This window comes from Sus scrofa, chromosome 1, assembly GCF_054392235.1.
Source record: "Sus scrofa isolate SSC_HxYL_T2T_F1_AM1 chromosome 1, Sscrofa_HxYL_maternal_Yorkshire_Landrace_v2.0, whole genome shotgun sequence".
Lineage (NCBI taxonomy): Eukaryota > Metazoa > Chordata > Mammalia > Artiodactyla > Suidae > Sus > Sus scrofa.
In genome coordinates, this window is record NC_139383.1 from 168,901,627 (window position 1) to 168,920,912 (window position 19,286).

At 39.4% G+C, this 19,286-nt stretch overlaps 1 protein-coding gene across 1 annotated transcript; it reads right to left on the bottom strand.

Annotated features, from left to right (window-relative positions):
- Positions 1 to 916: 916 nt before the first annotated feature.
- SERPINB13 (serpin family B member 13) lies at positions 917 to 12,860 on the bottom strand. The gene is made up of 7 exons (XM_021099551.2): positions 12,696 to 12,860; positions 11,831 to 11,887; positions 6,279 to 6,407; positions 5,504 to 5,621; positions 3,802 to 3,944; positions 3,465 to 3,620; positions 917 to 1,464 (listed from the first exon to the last, which is right to left on the bottom strand). The coding sequence occupies exons 1-7, from the start codon at positions 12,858 to 12,860 to the stop codon at positions 1,060 to 1,062; spliced, it is 1,173 nt and encodes a 390-aa protein (XP_020955210.1). The 3' UTR covers positions 917 to 1,059.
- Between the last annotated feature and the right edge of the window lie 6,426 nt (positions 12,861 to 19,286).

The following is a 19,286-nucleotide window of genomic DNA, read 5'->3' on the forward strand; positions in this document are numbered from 1 at the left end:
CATTGGTGAGTATGCAGAGCAACTGGAATGTCCAGAGATTGCTTGTAGAAGTTGTACAACCACTTTGGAGAACAATTTGGCAATTTTTTTTATAAATTTAAATGTGTACTCATCATATGACCCAGCAATTTCACTCATAGGTGCCTACCCAAGAGAAATGAAAACATATGTTCACACAAAGGCGTTTGTACACAAATGTGCATAGAGCATTATGCCAAACACTTGCCAAACACTAGGGGCAAAATAGAGGTCCATCAATGGGTAAACCAATAAAATGTGGTTTATATATATGATGGAATAGTGTGTGTCAATAGAAAGAAACAAACTATTGATACCTTCACTACTTTGATGAATCTCAAAAATACAATGCTGACAAAAAAAAAAAAGCTGGATCCAAAATAGGACATACTCTATGAATCCATTTGAATGAAACTCTAGAAAATCCATCCTATAGTGACTGACAGCAAGTCCCGCAGTTGCCGAGGCGAGAGCTGCAGGGGCAGTTGACTGGGAAGCAGAGCAATGCAACCTGGGCGGATGATGCAAGTATTCCATATTTTGGGTGTGGTGGTGTTTCATGGGTGTATACATTTGTCAAAGTTCATAAAGTTCTAGGCTTATAACCACATTTACTTCACAATGCACAATGCTTATGAATCATCTATTTCCATAATCCTATTAATCTATTGTGGTAAAAGAGAGGATGCAAATATGGGAATCCTCTCTGCCTGGTACACTGTTTTTATTTTGTTCTGACTTTTGAGTTCTAATTTATGTTTAGCTAATATGCTTCTAAATTCTGCTTCCTATGTTCAGTTTGCCATACTATCTGCTGAAAAAGAAAAAAGTAACACATGAATTGAGTATATTTTTGTTTTATTTTACCCCTGTATTATAATAAACCAAAATACTAGAACTGATAGGAGTCTCAAAAATCACTAGTCCATGGGTCTTCTTGAAGAGACTGTTTCTCTCCATTAGTGCATGAAATTATAAGACACTGATTTACTTTCAGAAGAAATCAATGGAAGATTATTAAGGAGCCTTGATTTGACTGTCCTAAGGAGAAGAAAATCGGCCAAAGAAGAGGATGCTGTTGGACTCATTGTGCCTGATGAAGAACAGGAAAGGGTGATTGCAGTGAAAATTTTCATAACCTGGCGCAAATGTGACAGCAAAGCCCACACCAGTACCAGCTGCAGCCTCTATTCCTTCCTCTGTCACTTCTGCAAAGGACCTGTGCAGGAACTTCTGGGCACGCAACCCAGAGAGGGAGAACATTTCAGAATAGCTGGCTTCCTGCTCACTGAAGGCATCGGCCACTCCCATGGACTCCAGGACAGCCTCCAGGTCGTAACTATCCTCCACTTCAAACCGGGGCAAGCGCAAGTCCACATTCCTTTCTTCCAGATGCCCTGGGTTAGTCCACTCTATTAATTTCTCAGGGGTTATTTTATCTATAATCTTTTAAGAAAAAAAAAATAAAGGGAAGACTGGCATGATTATCAATAAAAATTTGAAAGAGTGTAACACTAATTTATATCAGTTGGAAATTCTTGATTTTAGTAACAAATGAAAGTAGAAATTCCATTTCACTTAATTTTGTATACCAGGCACTTATCTTATGTTTCTCTATGTAAACTATCTGTGTATGTATGAAAACTCATTAAAGGAAATTGTAAAGGTGAAAAATAAGTCATTTCTTATTCTAACGGTCAAATAATATGTTATTTAATTTTTTACTATTCCCCTCTAATCTTTGTATACATATGTATTATATATAACTTGTATACAATATTATATAAATTATATGATAAGTATATCATTATGATGGATATAATTATCTTATACATATATTGCTATATATGAATTATAATAGGTATTTATACAGTTGCAATCACATTGAAAATCCAATTTTCTTGTTTTAATGTAAACTTTTTCACATCACTGCATATCTCTCTTCAAATTCATATTTCCATCAAGTTGATAAATTCTACCCAATATTCATTCTTTCATTCACTTAGCATCTAGTGTGTATCAAGTATCATGACAGATGCTGATAGATACTGTGCATATAGTATTAATAATGAAATTATTATTATAAATTTCCAGGTAGGTATCCTAGTGTATTTAATACAGAAATTACTGATTTGACTCAGAAAGGCAATTTTCTTCTCTCAAATTATCTCCCTAGGGTAAGTCCTACAATTGAGGTTTTTGAGTCAGTTTATGGATACTTTTAAAGCTTGCATATATACTGCCATTTTGCTGTCATGAAATATTTTCCAACATATTATGCTACTGCAAGTGTTTCACAGAAACAGAATAACATCTAGTGTTATATAATAATATAGCAGCTATTATTTATTGAGTGCTTCTCATGAACTGGACCTATTTTAGGATAATTTTTTTTCATGTCCTAAATCCATTCTGGGAGATATCTTAGAATAGGTCCAAGACATGGGAAGCACTTAACGAATGTTAGGTACTGTATTATTACAATACTGGATGCAGTTCTACATATATACATGCACGTGCACACACACACACACACACACACATACATTATAATCATTCAACAGTATACATTAGGAACCATGGAGACCATTTTATAAATGAGAAAATATTGAGGCCCAAGGAAGTTAAGAAGCATCAAAGAGAAAAAAGCTACTAAATAGATGAACAGGGATGTGAAACACAGCTTTCCTGTTTTCAAAAATACAGCATACTAGCCACATCGATATTTTAACTGCAAAGTGGGTGAGACTAAATCAAAGGCTTCATGATTAAGAGTCCTATGGACTCTGGATGATTGTTATGTCAGTGTAGGTTCATTTTTGGTTAAAAAAAAAGTGTGCCATTATTAAAGTCATGTTGATTATGGGGGAGGTTATACATGTGCGGGGCCAGGAGGTATATGGGAAATCTCTGTACCATCCTCTCAATTTGGGGGGCCACGCCCATGGCATGTGGAAATTCCAGGGATCAAGGCCAGGGATCGAACCTGCACCACAGCAGCGACCCACCACTGAAGTGACAAGGCCAGGTCTTTAACCTGCTGAGCCAAAGAGAGCACCGTTAATTTTGAGCTAAACCTAAAACTGCTCTAGAAATTATCTTTTAGAAAAATTAACTGTCTAAAAAGGAAATTCAAAAGGTCCAATAGCCTTCTGAATAGTATGCACAATTTGTTACACATGTGCACATGGGATTTTTTTCCTGAGAAAGTAGAGTTCCTGAGTGACCTTAAATGTTCACATTTTCTCATCTCCAGATATTTCAGCATCGAGTGATACTGTTTCCTGCTCCTCTTTAGACAGCTGTAGCTGTGCACAGAGGGAGAGGTAGTTTCAATTTCACCAGCTCCAGATCGGAAGCCCTATGTCCAGGCTCACCCAGAAACAAACTCTGGGATGCAAAGCCTCAGGAAATGCAAGCAGGCCTGGAAAGATGCAGGGTTTTACCTTCTCCAGACCATCTATGTCATTGGGCAGCAACACGAACATGCTTAGGTCATTGTTTTTATATGGAATTCCCAGAATTTTGGCTTGCAAGTCCTCCAGGACCATGAAGCCAAAGAGCTGGCGCTGTGTCATCATCAGCACAGATCTGCTCGTGCTCTGCAACAGACCAACAGAGCACACAGTGTCAAAAGAGGCGGGATCCCCAAACCTAAATCATGCTAAAGATCAGAGCCTCAGAATCAGCATTTGCTATCTACCATGCACATTTTCTCAAATATGACTTCATATTTTACATTCTATGCATAAGCATACCACATAAACTAATTAAGGGCCATACCTTATTCAGCCAAAATTCTTCTTCCTTGGTATTTTCTTTCTCAAACTCCCTGTCCCATTGCCCTTTAAAATAAACTACATTCACCGCCACCAGCTTGGTGGAGCTGCTTAAAGAGCCATCTGGAAGCAGGTCCTTGATTTTTTCTGCAATGAACAACAACAGCAAAATTGGCCCATCTTCAAAATCACAACTGTAACACATGGCAGATACGATGAAGATGGATGTGAACGATCATTAAAAACTCAGCCAGGTCAGCACCTGAAGGCCTTGCTGACAAAGTGTTCACTGGCAGAACCATAGGAAGGTTTTCTCTTTGCCCACTGCCTGTTTATCCCATTGGATAAACTGAGGTGGGCAGGCTCTGGGATCAGACTGCCTCTGCTAGCATCCATCTTTGCCTCTTAGCAGCTGAGGGATCTTGGGCAAGTTATTTAAGCTCTCTTTGCCTCAGTTTCCACACCTGTAAAACAGGAACAAAACCTGCCGCATAGAGCTGTTGAAAGGGATAAATGATTTAATAGGTATAAAAGCACTTAGAACATCATCTGGATCATCAAAAGTAATAAGTATGAGCTATTATTATTTTCACCCATTCAATACCCAACATTTAGAGATGTCTTATTTTATTGCAAAAGGAGTTGATGTTTTTATCCTTGGGTTTAGCTCATCCCACATTAAATTCTGAAGAATACTGCCTTCAACCAGCCCTTTGATTGAGCCTTCTTTATTCTGCTTTTTTAAACGTTATTTCCTTATTCGAAGTAATTAGGAAGGAAAAAAATATATTCTAAAGTAACAGATGTCTCCCTGATAACTGGAATTAAAAAATGTATTCTGAAACATTAAAATATCAGCTATTGCTCTCAGAGTGTATTTTTATACTCACATTCCTCTCTGGTATTTCCTGCATGTTTTGCTCATACTAGGAGATGGAGATGGGGAGGATGAGGTCGGGATTTTGTCAATATGTCTGCTATGGATGAGGTTCAAAGCTGCTATCATCCCTACATGATGCCCAGGGGGAGGTGAGGCAGTGAAAGCAGGCAGTGAAAGCAGATCTTGGTGGGAAAGTTGAACAGTCCTCATTTGACAAAGAGACAGCAACCCTCTATGACATTTTTACTTACGGACCCAGATTCAGAAGGAAAGGCTCTCACATAAAAGAAAAGATATGAAAGAGTTCCCCTCGTGGCTCAGCAGTAATGAATCCAACTACTATCCATGGGGATGAGGGTTTAATCCCTGGCCCCGCTCAGTGGGTTAAGTATCCAGCACTGCCGTGAGCTGTGGTGTAGGCTGGCAGCTGCAGTTCCAATTTGACCCCTAGCCTAGGAAGCTCCATATGCTGCACAATCGGCCCTAAAAAGAAAAAAAAAGGAAAAGAAAGAAAAAAGAAAAGATATGAACCCAAGACAGACATGAGCCCAGTGTCATTAGCCCCAAAGATAGCGTGATTCACAGCTATACACAAATAATTCTCCACCACTTGTTTCCGTAGAGTGGGCTTCTTGTGGTCCCCTGCCTGCTTTCCATGGCTCTCTCCCCTTTTGCCCTTCTAGCCTGAAAAACCCATCTCCAATCTCCTCCCAAAGCTTGTGCACCCTGATGTCCCTTGCAGCCTCGTGCACAAGGCTTCACTCACAGAGGGTACTCAAGAAATATTGTTGTTGTTTTTATGATCAATGATTCATCCATACTCTACCATTTGTTCGGCTTTCAACCCAGGAATTTATCTTCTTTCGACTTTCATCTGTTGCATTTACAAAATCAACAGGTTCCAGAGAAGCATGGTAATACTTTTCAACATAATCTAAGTATTTCTTTAGAAGAAACAGGAAAGGAATAGAAATAGCTTTAAAATTCAATGAATCCATTGCCAACATCTCTAAATAAATTCATCTGTACATCAAGATGACTAACATTGTAAACAGATTTTCAGGACCTGGGCCTGAAATCAAATACCTGCATGTACATTTTCATGTAAGTGCAACAGGGTTAAGGCAAAAATCAGATTTAGACTGCCCAGATTAAAAACAAGCTCCTGGAGTACCCGTCATGGCACAGCGGAAATGAATCCAACTAGGAGCCATGAGGTTGCGAGTTCAATCCCCGGCCTCGCTCAGTGGGTTCAGGATCCGGAGTTGCTATGAGCTGAGGTGGAAGAAGCAGCTCGGATCTGGCATTGCTGTGACTCTGGCGCAGGCCAGCGGTTACAGCTCCGATTGGACCCCAAGCCTGGGAACCTCCGTATGCTGCACATGCAGCCCTAAAAATACAAATACAAAAGACAAAAAATAAAAATAAAAAATAAAAAGAAGCTCCCAAAGGGCTTGGAGGACAGGCAGGGGGCACACAGCAATGTGGGCTGAGCCAGGCAGTCAACATAGACAGCTTGTCTCCTGGACCCCCATCTTAACAGGGTCCTTGGGCCCTTCACAAATGTCACACACAGATGTGATGGACACAGAAAAACTTACTTGAAGGAAGAGGTAAGTCTTTTCTCCAAATAGTCTGTTGGATATTTTCAGTCCATAATCATTAGTGGGTTTGCTTATCTCATTCAAAAACCTTTGGAATTGGTGATGGATATCTTCTGTCTTCTCAATCTTCAAAAGCAAAACAAAAACTCAATGAGTTATCTTGGCAAAATCAAGCCTAGTTTCGCCTCTAAGAGAACATGGCTGCTGGGTCTTTATCTCAGCCTGGCAGCCTTGAAGGTGGCCCATGAGTTTCATGTAGCCTGGGGATGTCAGGTAACTTTTACACAAATCAGATGATAATGTAAATCACAACCAATCTCAGCTCCACAAAAAAGCCTGCTCCTCCGGCCCAACACCACAGATCCTATTTTTCTGGTTCAGATTTCATTTTTTAAATCTCAAATGTAATTCCCCACTGAGTGTTTCTTATGCTAGGTTTTAGCCTCCCATTTACCCTCCTAAGCCCCTGAGGAAAGGAGATAATTCCTTGGATGATTCTCATCCACTACAGTATTTGACAACTTCTGTTCTAGACTGAATAAGAAAAGTAACTTCTGATGGTATAAGTTGCCATTTGTCAGAGCTATACATTAAGCCGAAGTGAGATTTATGCCAATCTCTGGGGGAAAAAAGAACTTTTCTGGATTTTTTTTGTAGAATCCATCAGTTTTCTGATTGAGGGCTAAAGAGTCAGCACTGTGGCAGAGCCTGCTGACCCAGACTTCCCTGAAAGAGACAGGAGCACTGTCCCACTGTCTGCTGAGCAACATCTGGCTGCCTGCATTCTCCCTGGATGTCAGGGAGAGGCATTTCAATTTTGAACTGAAAAGCTTATTCCTGATGGCACAGAGAACAGAAAGGTCTTCTTCCTACTGAATATGAAGCCCATAAGCTTCTTATTGGCTTGTTCATTTGATTTTATCTCTTTATTTCACTACTGGTAGCTCAAGGCCTAGAGTAGTATCTGGCATATAAAAGACACTCAGTTAATTTTTGTGAATAATTAATAAAGACTTGAAGACATTCAAATTGAAAATGTGCATGCTGCTCTAATAAGATATCTGAGGCTGGGAGTTCCCCATTGTGGCTCAGTGGTAATGAACCTGACTAGCATCTATGAGGACATAGGTTTGATCCCTGGCCTTGCTCAGTGGGTTAAGGATCCAGCATTACCATGAGCTATGGTGTAGTGCAGATGTGGCTCAGATCTGGCATTGCTGCAGCTGTGGTGTAGGCTGGCAGCTACAGCTCTGATTCAGCCCCTAGCCTGGGAACTTCCACATGTACCTGCAGGTATGCCACCCCCCCAAAAAAAGGACAAAACAAAAGATATCTGAGGCTGGGAGTTCCCACTATAAAGCAACAGGATCAGTTGTGTCTCTACAGAACTGGGATGCAAGTTTAATCCCCAGACCAACACAGTGGGTTAAGGATCCCACACTGCCAAAGCTATGGCGTAGATCACAACTAGTTTGATTCCTGGCCCAGTAACTCCATAAACCACAGAGTATCCAAAATAAGAAAGAAAGAAAGAAAGAAAGAAAGAAAGAAAGAAAGAAAGAAAGAAAGAAAGAAAGAAAGAAAGAAAGAAAGAAAGAAAGAGAGAGAAAGAGAGAGGAAGGAAGGAAGGAAGGAAGGAAGGAAGGAAGGAAGGAAGGAACGAACGAACGAACGGGGAAAAGAATCTATGTCTGAGTTTGACCTTTGGCTCCCTCCTTGCTGCTGAGCCTTTAAACATCTAGTACTTTTTCTATGGCTGCTCACATTGACTACCACATGATGCAAGCAATGAAGATAATGAAGCCTTGGAGAAATAATGGATTGATATAAAGAGAAGGATATAGTGGGGATATTCCTCCAGTAGGCCAGGTGTGACTGAGTTCATTTGAAAATGGAGAAAGGGAGGAAAGGCCTATTATCAAATAGGTTTGGAGTTTAAATTTATAGTATTATTGTTGCCTAGGAAACCACAAACTGAGAAATTAAAGTTGCCCTGAGTTGATAACATCCCAGGATCTTATTCCAGAAAAAAAAATATTTACTAGAAAAGTAACAACATCCCAGTTTTTCCTGGACTCCCATACATGATCCCCTAAATATTAGCTCATACTCCAAAACTACAAATCACAAGAAAATAAATCCCATGTCAAGAATCATAATTAAAAAATAGAAAACAGCCATTGTAGACCCTCAAGGACTTTAGATGTTGACATCATCAGATATCACATTTAAAAAGCAGTATATTGAGAATATTAACCAAAAAAGATACTGAAAAATAGTTAAGAAATAAGACAATCAACAATTTTCAAATTGGTTTCATATGGACTATAGATATACAGAATTTCTATATATGAATATTCAAGAAGCATTGAAATTAAAAGCTCAATAGATGGGTTAAATAGTGAAGGAATCACTGCTAAATTAATGAACTTGGTAGATCTACTAATTTTCTCAGAATGCACTGCAAAGACAAAATGTGATTAAAAATATGCATAACAGGTGAAGAAATCTGGAAGATAGAATAAGAATTCTAGCATCCTTTAAAAGTTAAGAAAGAAGAGAATGGAGGAAAAACATTATTCAAAAAATTAAGTGGCTGAGAATTTTCTACAGTTAATGAAAAGTATGGATTTTCACATTCAGAAATCACAGTAAATTAGTCTTGGTAAATAAATGAATTCCACCATATACACATTGTAGTAAAATTCAGGAACAACCAAAACAAATAGCAAAGCTTAAATGCAACCAGAAATAGATCACCTACCAATCAAACCAACTTCTTAACAGCAATATTAGAAATGGAGAGTTGAATGGTATCTTCAAAGAGCTGAAAGAAAACATCAACCTAAAATTCAACATACAGTTAAATATTTATTCAAGAACAAACAAAGGCAAACACAACCTGATAGCATCCACCATCTGTAAATCTTTATTAAACTTCCCAAGAACAATGTCAGCAAGATGGCAGAATAAGAAACCTCATACTCTTCTTCCCCCACTGGAAACACTGACTTAATGGTGCAAGGACCAAAAGCCTCTGTAAGAAATCCAGAAGCAAGTTGAGAGATTCCTGTTTCCCAAATGAGCACGAAACCAACTGCATCAAAGCCCAGTAGGAAAATACATGACACTCACATACCAGAGTTCCTCCCCTGCCACACACAGCATTGTGCAATTGGGAGAAAACTTGCAACTTCTCCCTAGGGAGAGAAACAAGAGCATGGAATGTATGTCCAAAATTCTGACTTTTCCAGAAGCAGCCTGAGGGACTGGTGTCTATTTTGCCTGAAATACCAGCAGGAACAGGCACTAGGTTGGCCTCTGAGAATAAAGGCAAACGACAAACACCAGGTCTGCAATACCACAGAGTGACACCAGAGAGAGCTCTGGAGTAGAAACCAGAAAACCTCTTCAATTAGATTACCTATGGCACAAGCCCAGAAAGGATGCATCCCCAGCAAAAGCTTAAGAGGGCTCCAGACTCTCTAGCCAGGCTGATTGCAAAAAGTTCTCATGGTATTAAATCAAACCACAAAGACTGGGAGCGGTGACTGATTTTCCAAATGTTAAAGTCCCAGCAGAAGATAGCAAAGTATGCAAAGAAACAGGGAAAGAGGTCCCAAACAAAGGAACAAATTAAATCAACAACCTAACTTTATATCTCAAGGTAGTGGGAAAATAAAAAACTAAACCGAAAGTTAGAAGAAATAGTGAAAATTGGAGAAGAAATAAGCAAAATAGAAGTAAAAAAAAAATAGAAAAAAAATTAACAAAAGCAAGAGTTTTTTTAAAAAAAAAAGATCAACAAAATTAGCAAAACTTTAATTAGACTAAGAAAAAAAATAGAAGACTCCAATAACTAAAATTATAAATGAAAGAGGAAACATTACAATAAATGTCAAGGAAATAATAAGGATTTTCAGAGACTACTATGAACAAGTATATGTCCCAAAAATGGATAACCTAGAAATACACAAACTACCAGGACTGAATGATGAAGAAATAAAAAACCCAAATAGATATAACAGTAAGAAGATTGAATCAGAATCAAAAACTTCCAACAAAGAAAAGCCCAGGACAAGAAAACTTCATTGCAAAATTCTATCAAATATTTAAAGAAGCAGTAATATCTTTCTCAAAGACTTGAAGAGGAGGGAACATTCTCAAATTCATTCTATGTGGCCAGCATTACCCTGTTGCCAAAACCAGACAAAGAAATAAGAAAACTATAGACAAACATCCCTAATATTTTTTTTAAAAATACTCAACAAAACACTAGCAAACCAAATTCAATAGCACATTAAAAGGATTATGCACCATAACCAAGTAGGATTTTTACCTGGAATGCAAGGGTGGTTCAACACATGAACTCAGCCCATGTAATGTACCACATTAACAAATAAAAGACAAAATCCACATGATCATTTTAATTGATGTAGAAGAAGCATTTGACAAAATTCAGCATGCTTTCAGGATAAAAACATTCTGCAAACTAGGAATAGAAGGAGTCAACCTCAGCATAATAAAAGCCACATATGAAAAGCCCACAGATAACATTACGGTTAATAGCGAAAGACCAAAAGCTTTTTACCCAAGGGTGAGGAATCTATCTGAAGGGTGTGCCTTTTACTAATTTGCACAAAGACCTTGCATGGGCTACCATGTTCGAAAGAAGAAGTATTCTAAAAACACCTGTGAGCACTGAGTGATTGATTAGACAGTGGAACAGCTATTGGATCCAACTCTGTTGTACATACTCTGGAAGGAAGCCTGATTCATTATATATGCAACTGAACCATGCAGACAACTGGCCATGTGAGATCGTGAAATGAGCAGCTCACACTGGTGGGAGATTTGAGCCATGCTTTTATGAGGGCTTGGGAAAGGGCTCTGACATCTGTCAGGGCAGATGTGCCCTTGCTGGGACTTCTATCCATCTCTGAATGCCAACCCTGACCTATAGACTTCATCCCTTTACTATTTTTGTGCAGACTGTCCTTTGAGAGAGGAATACTAGACCCTAGAATGGGAAGAGACCTCAGGAAATCATTGGTCCTGAGCTAATATATTTTTTAAAGTAAAATATCAGCAGGGTGGGGAGGGGTTTTAAATTAAAATGGAAAGTAGTAATAATATCACCTACTCCTACCACAGCCACCACTGGCTGAGTCACCAGTGTGTTCTAGTTGCCATACTGGACACTTTTTAAAGAGGCTTAAAGATGCCCGAACCTGAATAGCTGTTAAGTGACGGAGCCAACCAAGATCTGAACCCTAGTCTAACTCTAAAACCCATTCACACTGCTATAAGTACTTTTCAGTCTCTCAGCCTTTACCAATATATATCATAGTGGTTAGTGTGCATTAAAGTTGAGGTCTCTTCTTAACATTCGGGTTTATTACTGTATAATCCCACCCACATTATTTGGCTGCTCTGATTATCATTGCTTAACAATAAGCATGAATGATATTACCTCTTCCACATGCTTCCACAGTGAACCCACATCTACAAAGCAACCCTGTTGGAGGGTATCAGACATGTCTCCCTACCTCTTTTTCTTCAAGTTTGATTCTTGAGCTTTCTGTGTCTTTTTCCGAGAAAAGCACCTGGAAACAAAAAACAAAAAAACTGAAAAAAACTATGGCAGTGGTCAGAGCAAGAGAATCTGTGTGAGATTCGGTCAAGGGAAAGTGGATGTTTGAGGGGTTTTTTGTTTTTGTTTTTGTTTTGGGGTTTCTTTCTTTCTTTTTAATGACCACACTTGTGGTGTATGGAAGTTCCCAGGCTAGAGATCGAATTGGAGCTGCAGTTGCTGGCCTATGCCACAAACACAGCAATGCTGCATCCCAGCCACATTTGCAGCTTGCAGCAACACTGGATCCTTAATCTACTGAGAGAGACCAGGGATGGAATCCACATCCTCACTGACACAATGTCGGGTTCTTAATCCTCTGAGCCACAACAGAAATTCTCAGATGTTTGTTAGTGAAACCTCATTGGTACACAGGTAACATTTCTCTCCTTGCAAAATAATGAAAGAGTCTGGGTTACCCACTCATCTCACCTACCTCCATAGTTTAATCCTTCATGATTTCACCCTTGATGCGTCATTTATATCCTAGTGGAAATTATGTAACTTCTCCCAGTAGGTTTTTCCCTTCTTGCTCTATCTTTAATTACGGGGTTAATGGCTTTGGATGAGAACAGCCACCCAGCCCTCACTCAAAGGAATTTCAAGCAATGGGGAGCAGAAGACATGATGGAATTTTGAAGTGGGAAAAGCGCTGACTTCTCTGATAGACCTGAAATTGCTCCATGACTTCAGACGCTTTCTCTGCCCACAGGTCAAGCAGAGCACATTTTCAAGGTAGCACTAGAGAGTCTGTGCCTGGAAAGCAATGGAAACCCACCTACCTTCCATAACTGGGCAGCAGTGGCTCCATGGGCCCCGAGGAGGAACATGCCGATGGCTGTCTTGATACCCTCAGGGGAAAAGAAGATGTTGCGGTCATTCATCTGACTCAGCTCTTTGAAGAGATTGAACCCAAAACGAGTGTTTGCCAGGATCAGCGAATCCATGATGATTCCTGCAAGATCAAGAGTAGCAACAACAGTCAAAACCGAGCCAGCACTTCTTACCTGCATTGCTTTATGTCAGGGGGACTCTTCCTCTTCCCGCATTGACCCCGAGCTTAAGAGATTTTCACCCTCACAGTGAAAGGTCACTGCTGTCGGCTTCTCACTCCTGCTCTTGACAGAGGACATGAATCATTCTACATCACCACCTGGTTCTCAGTTCTCATGTCCCCAAGGAGCAGTGTTAATGCCTCACAAAGTTTTATTCTCGCTGGGTCCCTGTCAGAACCTGCTTGTATCTACCATCCACCCACCCCCCTTCCCGGGGCTAAGCTCCCACAAGCAGGTCCAGTCCTTACCCCCACCCACACACCGAAAGTCTAATGTCTGCTGTGTCTGGCTGCTAACCCAGAAGCAGGCAAGAGACTGCCAGGGACCCCCACTGGCCTCAGATCCAAAGAGTATCCTCAGACACAGCCTTAACAAGAGCAAAGCCAATTGTCCTACCCTTCTCTGATTCCTTGTATTTCTCAATCGATTTAAATCCAGTACAAAGAGTAGCCAGATAAATTAATTCTCTTAAACCTCAATCCCTAACTGCCTGAAAACTTGACCCTGAGTTGAATTTTCCTTTAAGGGTAATGACGTATCTCTGACCATAGGTTATTAAGCGGGAGCCAAAGGGTTTCTTTCAATATAGAAAAGTATTGAACTTTTTCAGGCTTGTACAGTGAGTTCATGTTATTTATCATCTCACAAAAAAAAAAATGTGAAGAGCAGTTAATATTTACCAAAAATAAATAGAACACACTTTATATTTTCTTTGTTACCAGCTAACTTACAACTAGTTAATAAAGGCTGGAAGAAAATTCCTAAAACAAGAATGAGATCAATGAGGAATAAAATTTTTCGAAAGCCTACATACTCTGAGGGATTTTTTGCTACCAAGGGCCCATCCCCACTAAGGAATCTTACATCTGCTGTGAAATCTTCTATTTCAGGTGTACAGCAGAGGGAATCAGTCATATATATAAATATATCCATTTTTCCCATACAAACAACTATCGAGTTGTTTTTCCTGACTGATTCACTTTACGGTACACCTGAAACTAATATAGCATTGTAAGTCAACTATACTCCAGTAAAATTAAATATAAAAAAGAATAATATTCAACTACTAATAAGGCACAGCTAAGTATCTTCAATAAAAATCTCATAATCTCCATTATGTTTTAAAACAAACAAACAAATAAAAACAACAACAAAAAACAAAGCTTCCATTTATTTTCCGGTTTTCCTTGCAGGGATCCCTTGAAGGCTAACTCAGAAATAAGATGATTTAACTTACTGTCACATAAGATGAAAAAGATACAGTATCATGGCCACATAGGCACTGATTAAATAAAACCACTCAGAGGCAAGTTATGCAGAATAAAACTACTTCTTTCAAGTTAGCAAACATCAAGTTTCTCAAAACACCTAAGTCTGAAGTTTGAGCTGAAGGAAGAACTTACCTGGCTTTTAGAGAGACAGAGGTGACAGGGCAAGGAAGCATGTGGAAAATGAGTTGCTGAGATCTTAATTTATAGGTCTCTCCGCCTCTCCCTAGTCATTACAGTTTGCATTTCCAGTGAAACAACCTTCGGTTTCTCAATGATGATTTCCCTCATAAAATTAGCATGCAAGGTTTATGACAAAACTGAGCATTGGATTTTCTATTTCTTTCATCCATGGCCGGGAAGTTATGTACTTGAAGTTGTCAGCAATTGTGTGGGAACTGTAGTTCAGGTAGTACACACCTTAAACATGGAGAATAGAGTTTCAAGTCTAACTTATTCAAAATCCCGTAGACCTTCCTTTTGGGGGCCCCAGCATAAACAGGTCTAAATAAAACAGACAACAAAATAAGCTTAAGGAGTTCCTGTCGTGGCTCAGTGGTTAGTGAACCTGACTAGCATCCATGAGGACACAATCCCTGGCCATGCTCAGTGGGTTAAAGATTCAGCGTTGCAGTGAGCTGTGGTACAGGTCACAGATGAGGCTCAGATCCTGCATTGCTGTGGCTTTGGTGTAGGCTGGCAGCTGTAGCTCCAATTGGACCCCTAGCCTGGGAACCTCCATATGCTGCAGATGCAGCCCTAAAAAGACAAAAATACCAAAGTAAAAAATAAAAATAAAAAAACGAAATAAGCTTAAAAGCAGATACTCAACCAAGGAGTTCCCACTGTGGGCTCAGTGGTAATGAACCTGAATAGTATCCATGAGGATACAGGTTCGATCCCTTGCCTCTCTCAGTGGGTTAAGGACCCAGCACTGTCATGAGCTGCAGTATAGGTCACAGACATGACTCAGATCTGGTGTTGCTGTGGCTGTGGGTGCAGGCCTGCAGCTGTGGCTCTGATTCAATCTCTAGCCTGAGAATTTCCATAAGATGTGGGTGCAGCCCTAAAAAAAAAAAATGAAAGAAGAAGTTCAATCAAGAATTGTCAAGTGAGACAGCATTGGTGGTATAGTGGTAAGCATAGCTGCCTTCCAAGTGAAATGAGTTATGACCTGAGCTGGGAAGGAGACCATGATGAGAAGCCCTTCATCCCTAATGACATCAGGAAACTTCTGGAAAGAATTGTATAGAGCACTGATTCTCCACCTTGGACACACATTAAAGTCTCCTGGAAACTTGAAAAGAAAAACCTATGCCTATGCCCTACTGTAGACAACTGAGTCAGTATTTCTGGGTTGGGAACAGGGCATCAGGAATTTTATCACCTCAGGTGACTATGATGTGCAGCCAAAGTCAGGAACCAGTGGTTTATAGCCTGGGTGAAGATCTGGATTAATGCATACTTTACTCACCACAGATGTGCAGAACCGTGTCCTGACATGTCTAGCCTCCACCACAAAGTTAAACTTGCAGTTGCATTATTCGAGGATGTCAAATGCAAAGGAAAAAAAGTAAGCAAGTTATCTTTCCAAAGAAGGATATGAAAAAGTAGTGAGAAAAGTTTGGGCAGGCAGCTAAATAAACACACACCACTCTTATGCTCAAGAATTCTGTCCATTTATTATGAAATTTCTCAATTTTAACTCATTTACATTTGTTGGGAGTGTACTGTGTACCAGACACTGGGCTAAGTGCCAATAACTCATAAACATCCAACAAGCTTACTAGTTTCAGGAAAACATGCTATTAAAACAAACAAACAAACAAAAAACACCTCATTAGGGAAATTACATCTCCAAATTCCAGTTTTTCCTGCCAACTCTGGGACATTCCTACTGGCGAGTAGGAATTAAAAGTCCCTTAAAGAACTTTAAATTAAAAGAAACAGAGTTCATTAAAAGAAACAGAGCTTAGATTAGTCTCAGTTTTGGTCTTTGGTAAAGGATGTGAAAATTTGTCACTGTTGCTAGGCAGCAAATCCTAGAAGGTCATCTTAGCTCTTCCCTCATACCTGACGGTCTAAAGAAGCAGCTTAATGAAGCAACTGCTAAGGGTATGGGTAGTATATGTACCAATCTCAATATTCACCATTTCCTTTTTGTTGCTGTTTTTTGTTTTTTTAATATTTTGAATACAGCTCTTTAAGCAAACTCGAAGCAGGATTTGATTAATTTGCTTTCAATTGTCACTGAGAAATGTGCAAATCGAGTGAGGTTTGGAAAGGATCAGCACTTAGTTATGGAGTTAACCCAGGATGCCAATGAAACAAAAATGTATTTTTTTTTAAATATGAAATCTTTGAGTTGGCAATAATGCTCTATGTTGTATCTCCATCAGTTTATGTCTTCCAATTCCTTTCTTGTGACCTTAGACTCTGTATTCTATTGCCCAGCTAATTCATAAGCCCTCTGCTTTTTCTTAAAGCATTTTCTCTACCACCCCGCTTTCACAGGGAAACCTGGCTTTTTCCTGAAGACCACCACACCCCACAAAGTCTTCACCTGGGGACCTCTCCCATCCTGGGATCAGGAAGCAAGGTCCCCATTCCTCTTCTCCCTCCTCTTGCTTTCATCCTTGAATCATCTTCAATGTTTCCTTTGGAGATGACCCCATCTTGCTGTGTCACCCTTTTCCCAACCAGAGGCCCCCCTGGTATTGTCACATGGTCTTCCTGATGACCCTAACTGCCAACACCCCTCCCTGTGTCTTCACAACCATGTCAGTGGCATCTCTCACTCCCTGACCCTCACTTTCCCTCTCCACTCAGAGCCCAAGCACAGGGGTCATGCTTTGGGTATTAATCATCACCAGAAACTGCTCCTGCAGTAAACCACTGAACTCTGTAATCCTGCCCTTTGGGTACAGATCTCATTCCTCTTCCCTCTAAACCTAATTTCCAATGTCATCACAACCTCCAATCACTAGACGTTTCCCTATTCTATTGGTCTCTTCACTTCCAGTATCAAAACTATCCTAAAGGTAGAAAATAGGATGATAGTTTCCATGCTTATGAGTGAGAAGAGGAAAGCTGCAGGCCTAGACCATATCCATGGCAACACCAGATCTGAGTCACATCTGCAGCCTGAGCCACAGCTGTGATAACACTCGGTCCTTAAGCCACTGAGCCTCCAGGGAGCTCCTTTTTTACTTTTGATAAATGGAATATTTTATCAAAGTGAAACATTTACCTTTGTTCCCATTACTGTTTTAGAATTTGATTATGTTTTTATTTAATATTGTTGTTATTCTCACTTCCTTCCTGCTAATATTTATCTGGTATATCTTTTCCTCTAATATTTTAATATTTCTATTCTTATTATTGTCTCCTATAATAGTCTATAGATAATCTTTGTATTTTTAATTCAGTCTGTCTTTGTTCAATTTACTCACACGTTTTGGGACTAGTCATATTTGGATTTATTTACCGTGTTGTTTTATGTTTTGCCATCCATTCTTATTTTTTCCTTTTTCACATTTCTTGGAATTAATTAGTTTTCATTCTTTTCCCCCCTTCATTCTTTTGGCAGTTATGTAGCCTATCTCAGTTCTTCAACTGGTGATCTCAGCTTACCACTAATATTGAACATGATTTTCTATTATTGCATAGAGACGATCTATTCTTCCCCACCCTTCCCTGAAGTTTAACAAAAAGTTGTATTTCTATCCCTCTAGTTCCCTTCCCACCCCTCATCCCACAATCACCCACCTCTTATGTTGAGATCATCCAAATCTTAACTTTTTAATTCTAATTCAGGCTTAAATTATGTTTTACTCCTTTTTTCCCCCTCTCTCCTTTTTTTTTTTTTTTTTTTTTTTTTTTTTTTTTTTTTTTTTTTTTACATCATGCCTCATAATCCCCACTTTCTTCTCTAATTCATCTTTCAATTTTTGGGAGGAGTAGAACAGATATTCTTTCAATTTAAGATTTGCAGGTAGTAAACTTAGGATCCTTAGTCATGATTTGCCATCATATTTGAAAAACAGTTTGTCTGGGTGTATGTTTCAGATTACCAAATGTTTGAAGGAAATACCTGGCTGAAAGAAAGAAATCAACCTCAACAGAGTTAATAGGTCAGACAAGAGACATGAAAAATATAAAATAAGAACAGGGAATTATTAAAATATTCATTTAGAGTTCCTGGGAATAAACATAGTTATTACAAAAGGTCAGTAAATTAAATGAGTAGTAGGAAGAACACAGCTGAAAAGTCAGCCGGACGATCTGAACCATGGAATTCTACAAAACTAAACAGTAAAAAGACAAAGAGAGAGAAATACTTAAAAAATGTTAAGAGCAGTGCAAAGTAGTTTATGTTCCATTCATCAATGAGCCTTTTAGGAACGGAAAGCTGAGGGGAGAATGTCCTTGGGATAATCAGAAAAGAAAATGTGCAGAATTTTTAGAAAGTCTTGCAGATGGGAAAGGCCCATTGTGAATGTACAGTACACTTCCACATTGCAGCAGAATTGCAGAGGATCAAGGGGGAAACTACGTGTTCTAGAAGCATTGTGATTTAGAAAAGTTCCCAGGCTAGGGTTTAAATTGGAGCTGTAGCCGCCAGCCTATGCCACAGCCACAGCAATGCGGGATCCGAGCTGCATCTGAGAACTACACGATAGCGCACCGCAGCACAGGATCCTTAACCCACTGAGCGAGGCCAGGGATCAAACACACATCCTCCTGGATACTAGTTGGGCTCATTACCGCTGAGCCACAACACAACTCCTAGAAATATAATTCATAAAATGGAATAAGAACCAGATTAGTTTAGCTTTCTCTTTGACTCTGCAAGAAGACAGACCAATATTCTGAAGTTCTGGGAGAAAAAAAATATATATGAAGCTAAAATGTATGCCCGTCGTAAGTTTTCATTTTGTGTATGCCTTCACCGGTAATAGTTGATGTAATTTTCTCTCAAATCCACGTTGTCTCCTTTGTTCTACCTGCCAGCATTGCTGGGTGGAGGAAACCTTGAACTAGAAGCGGA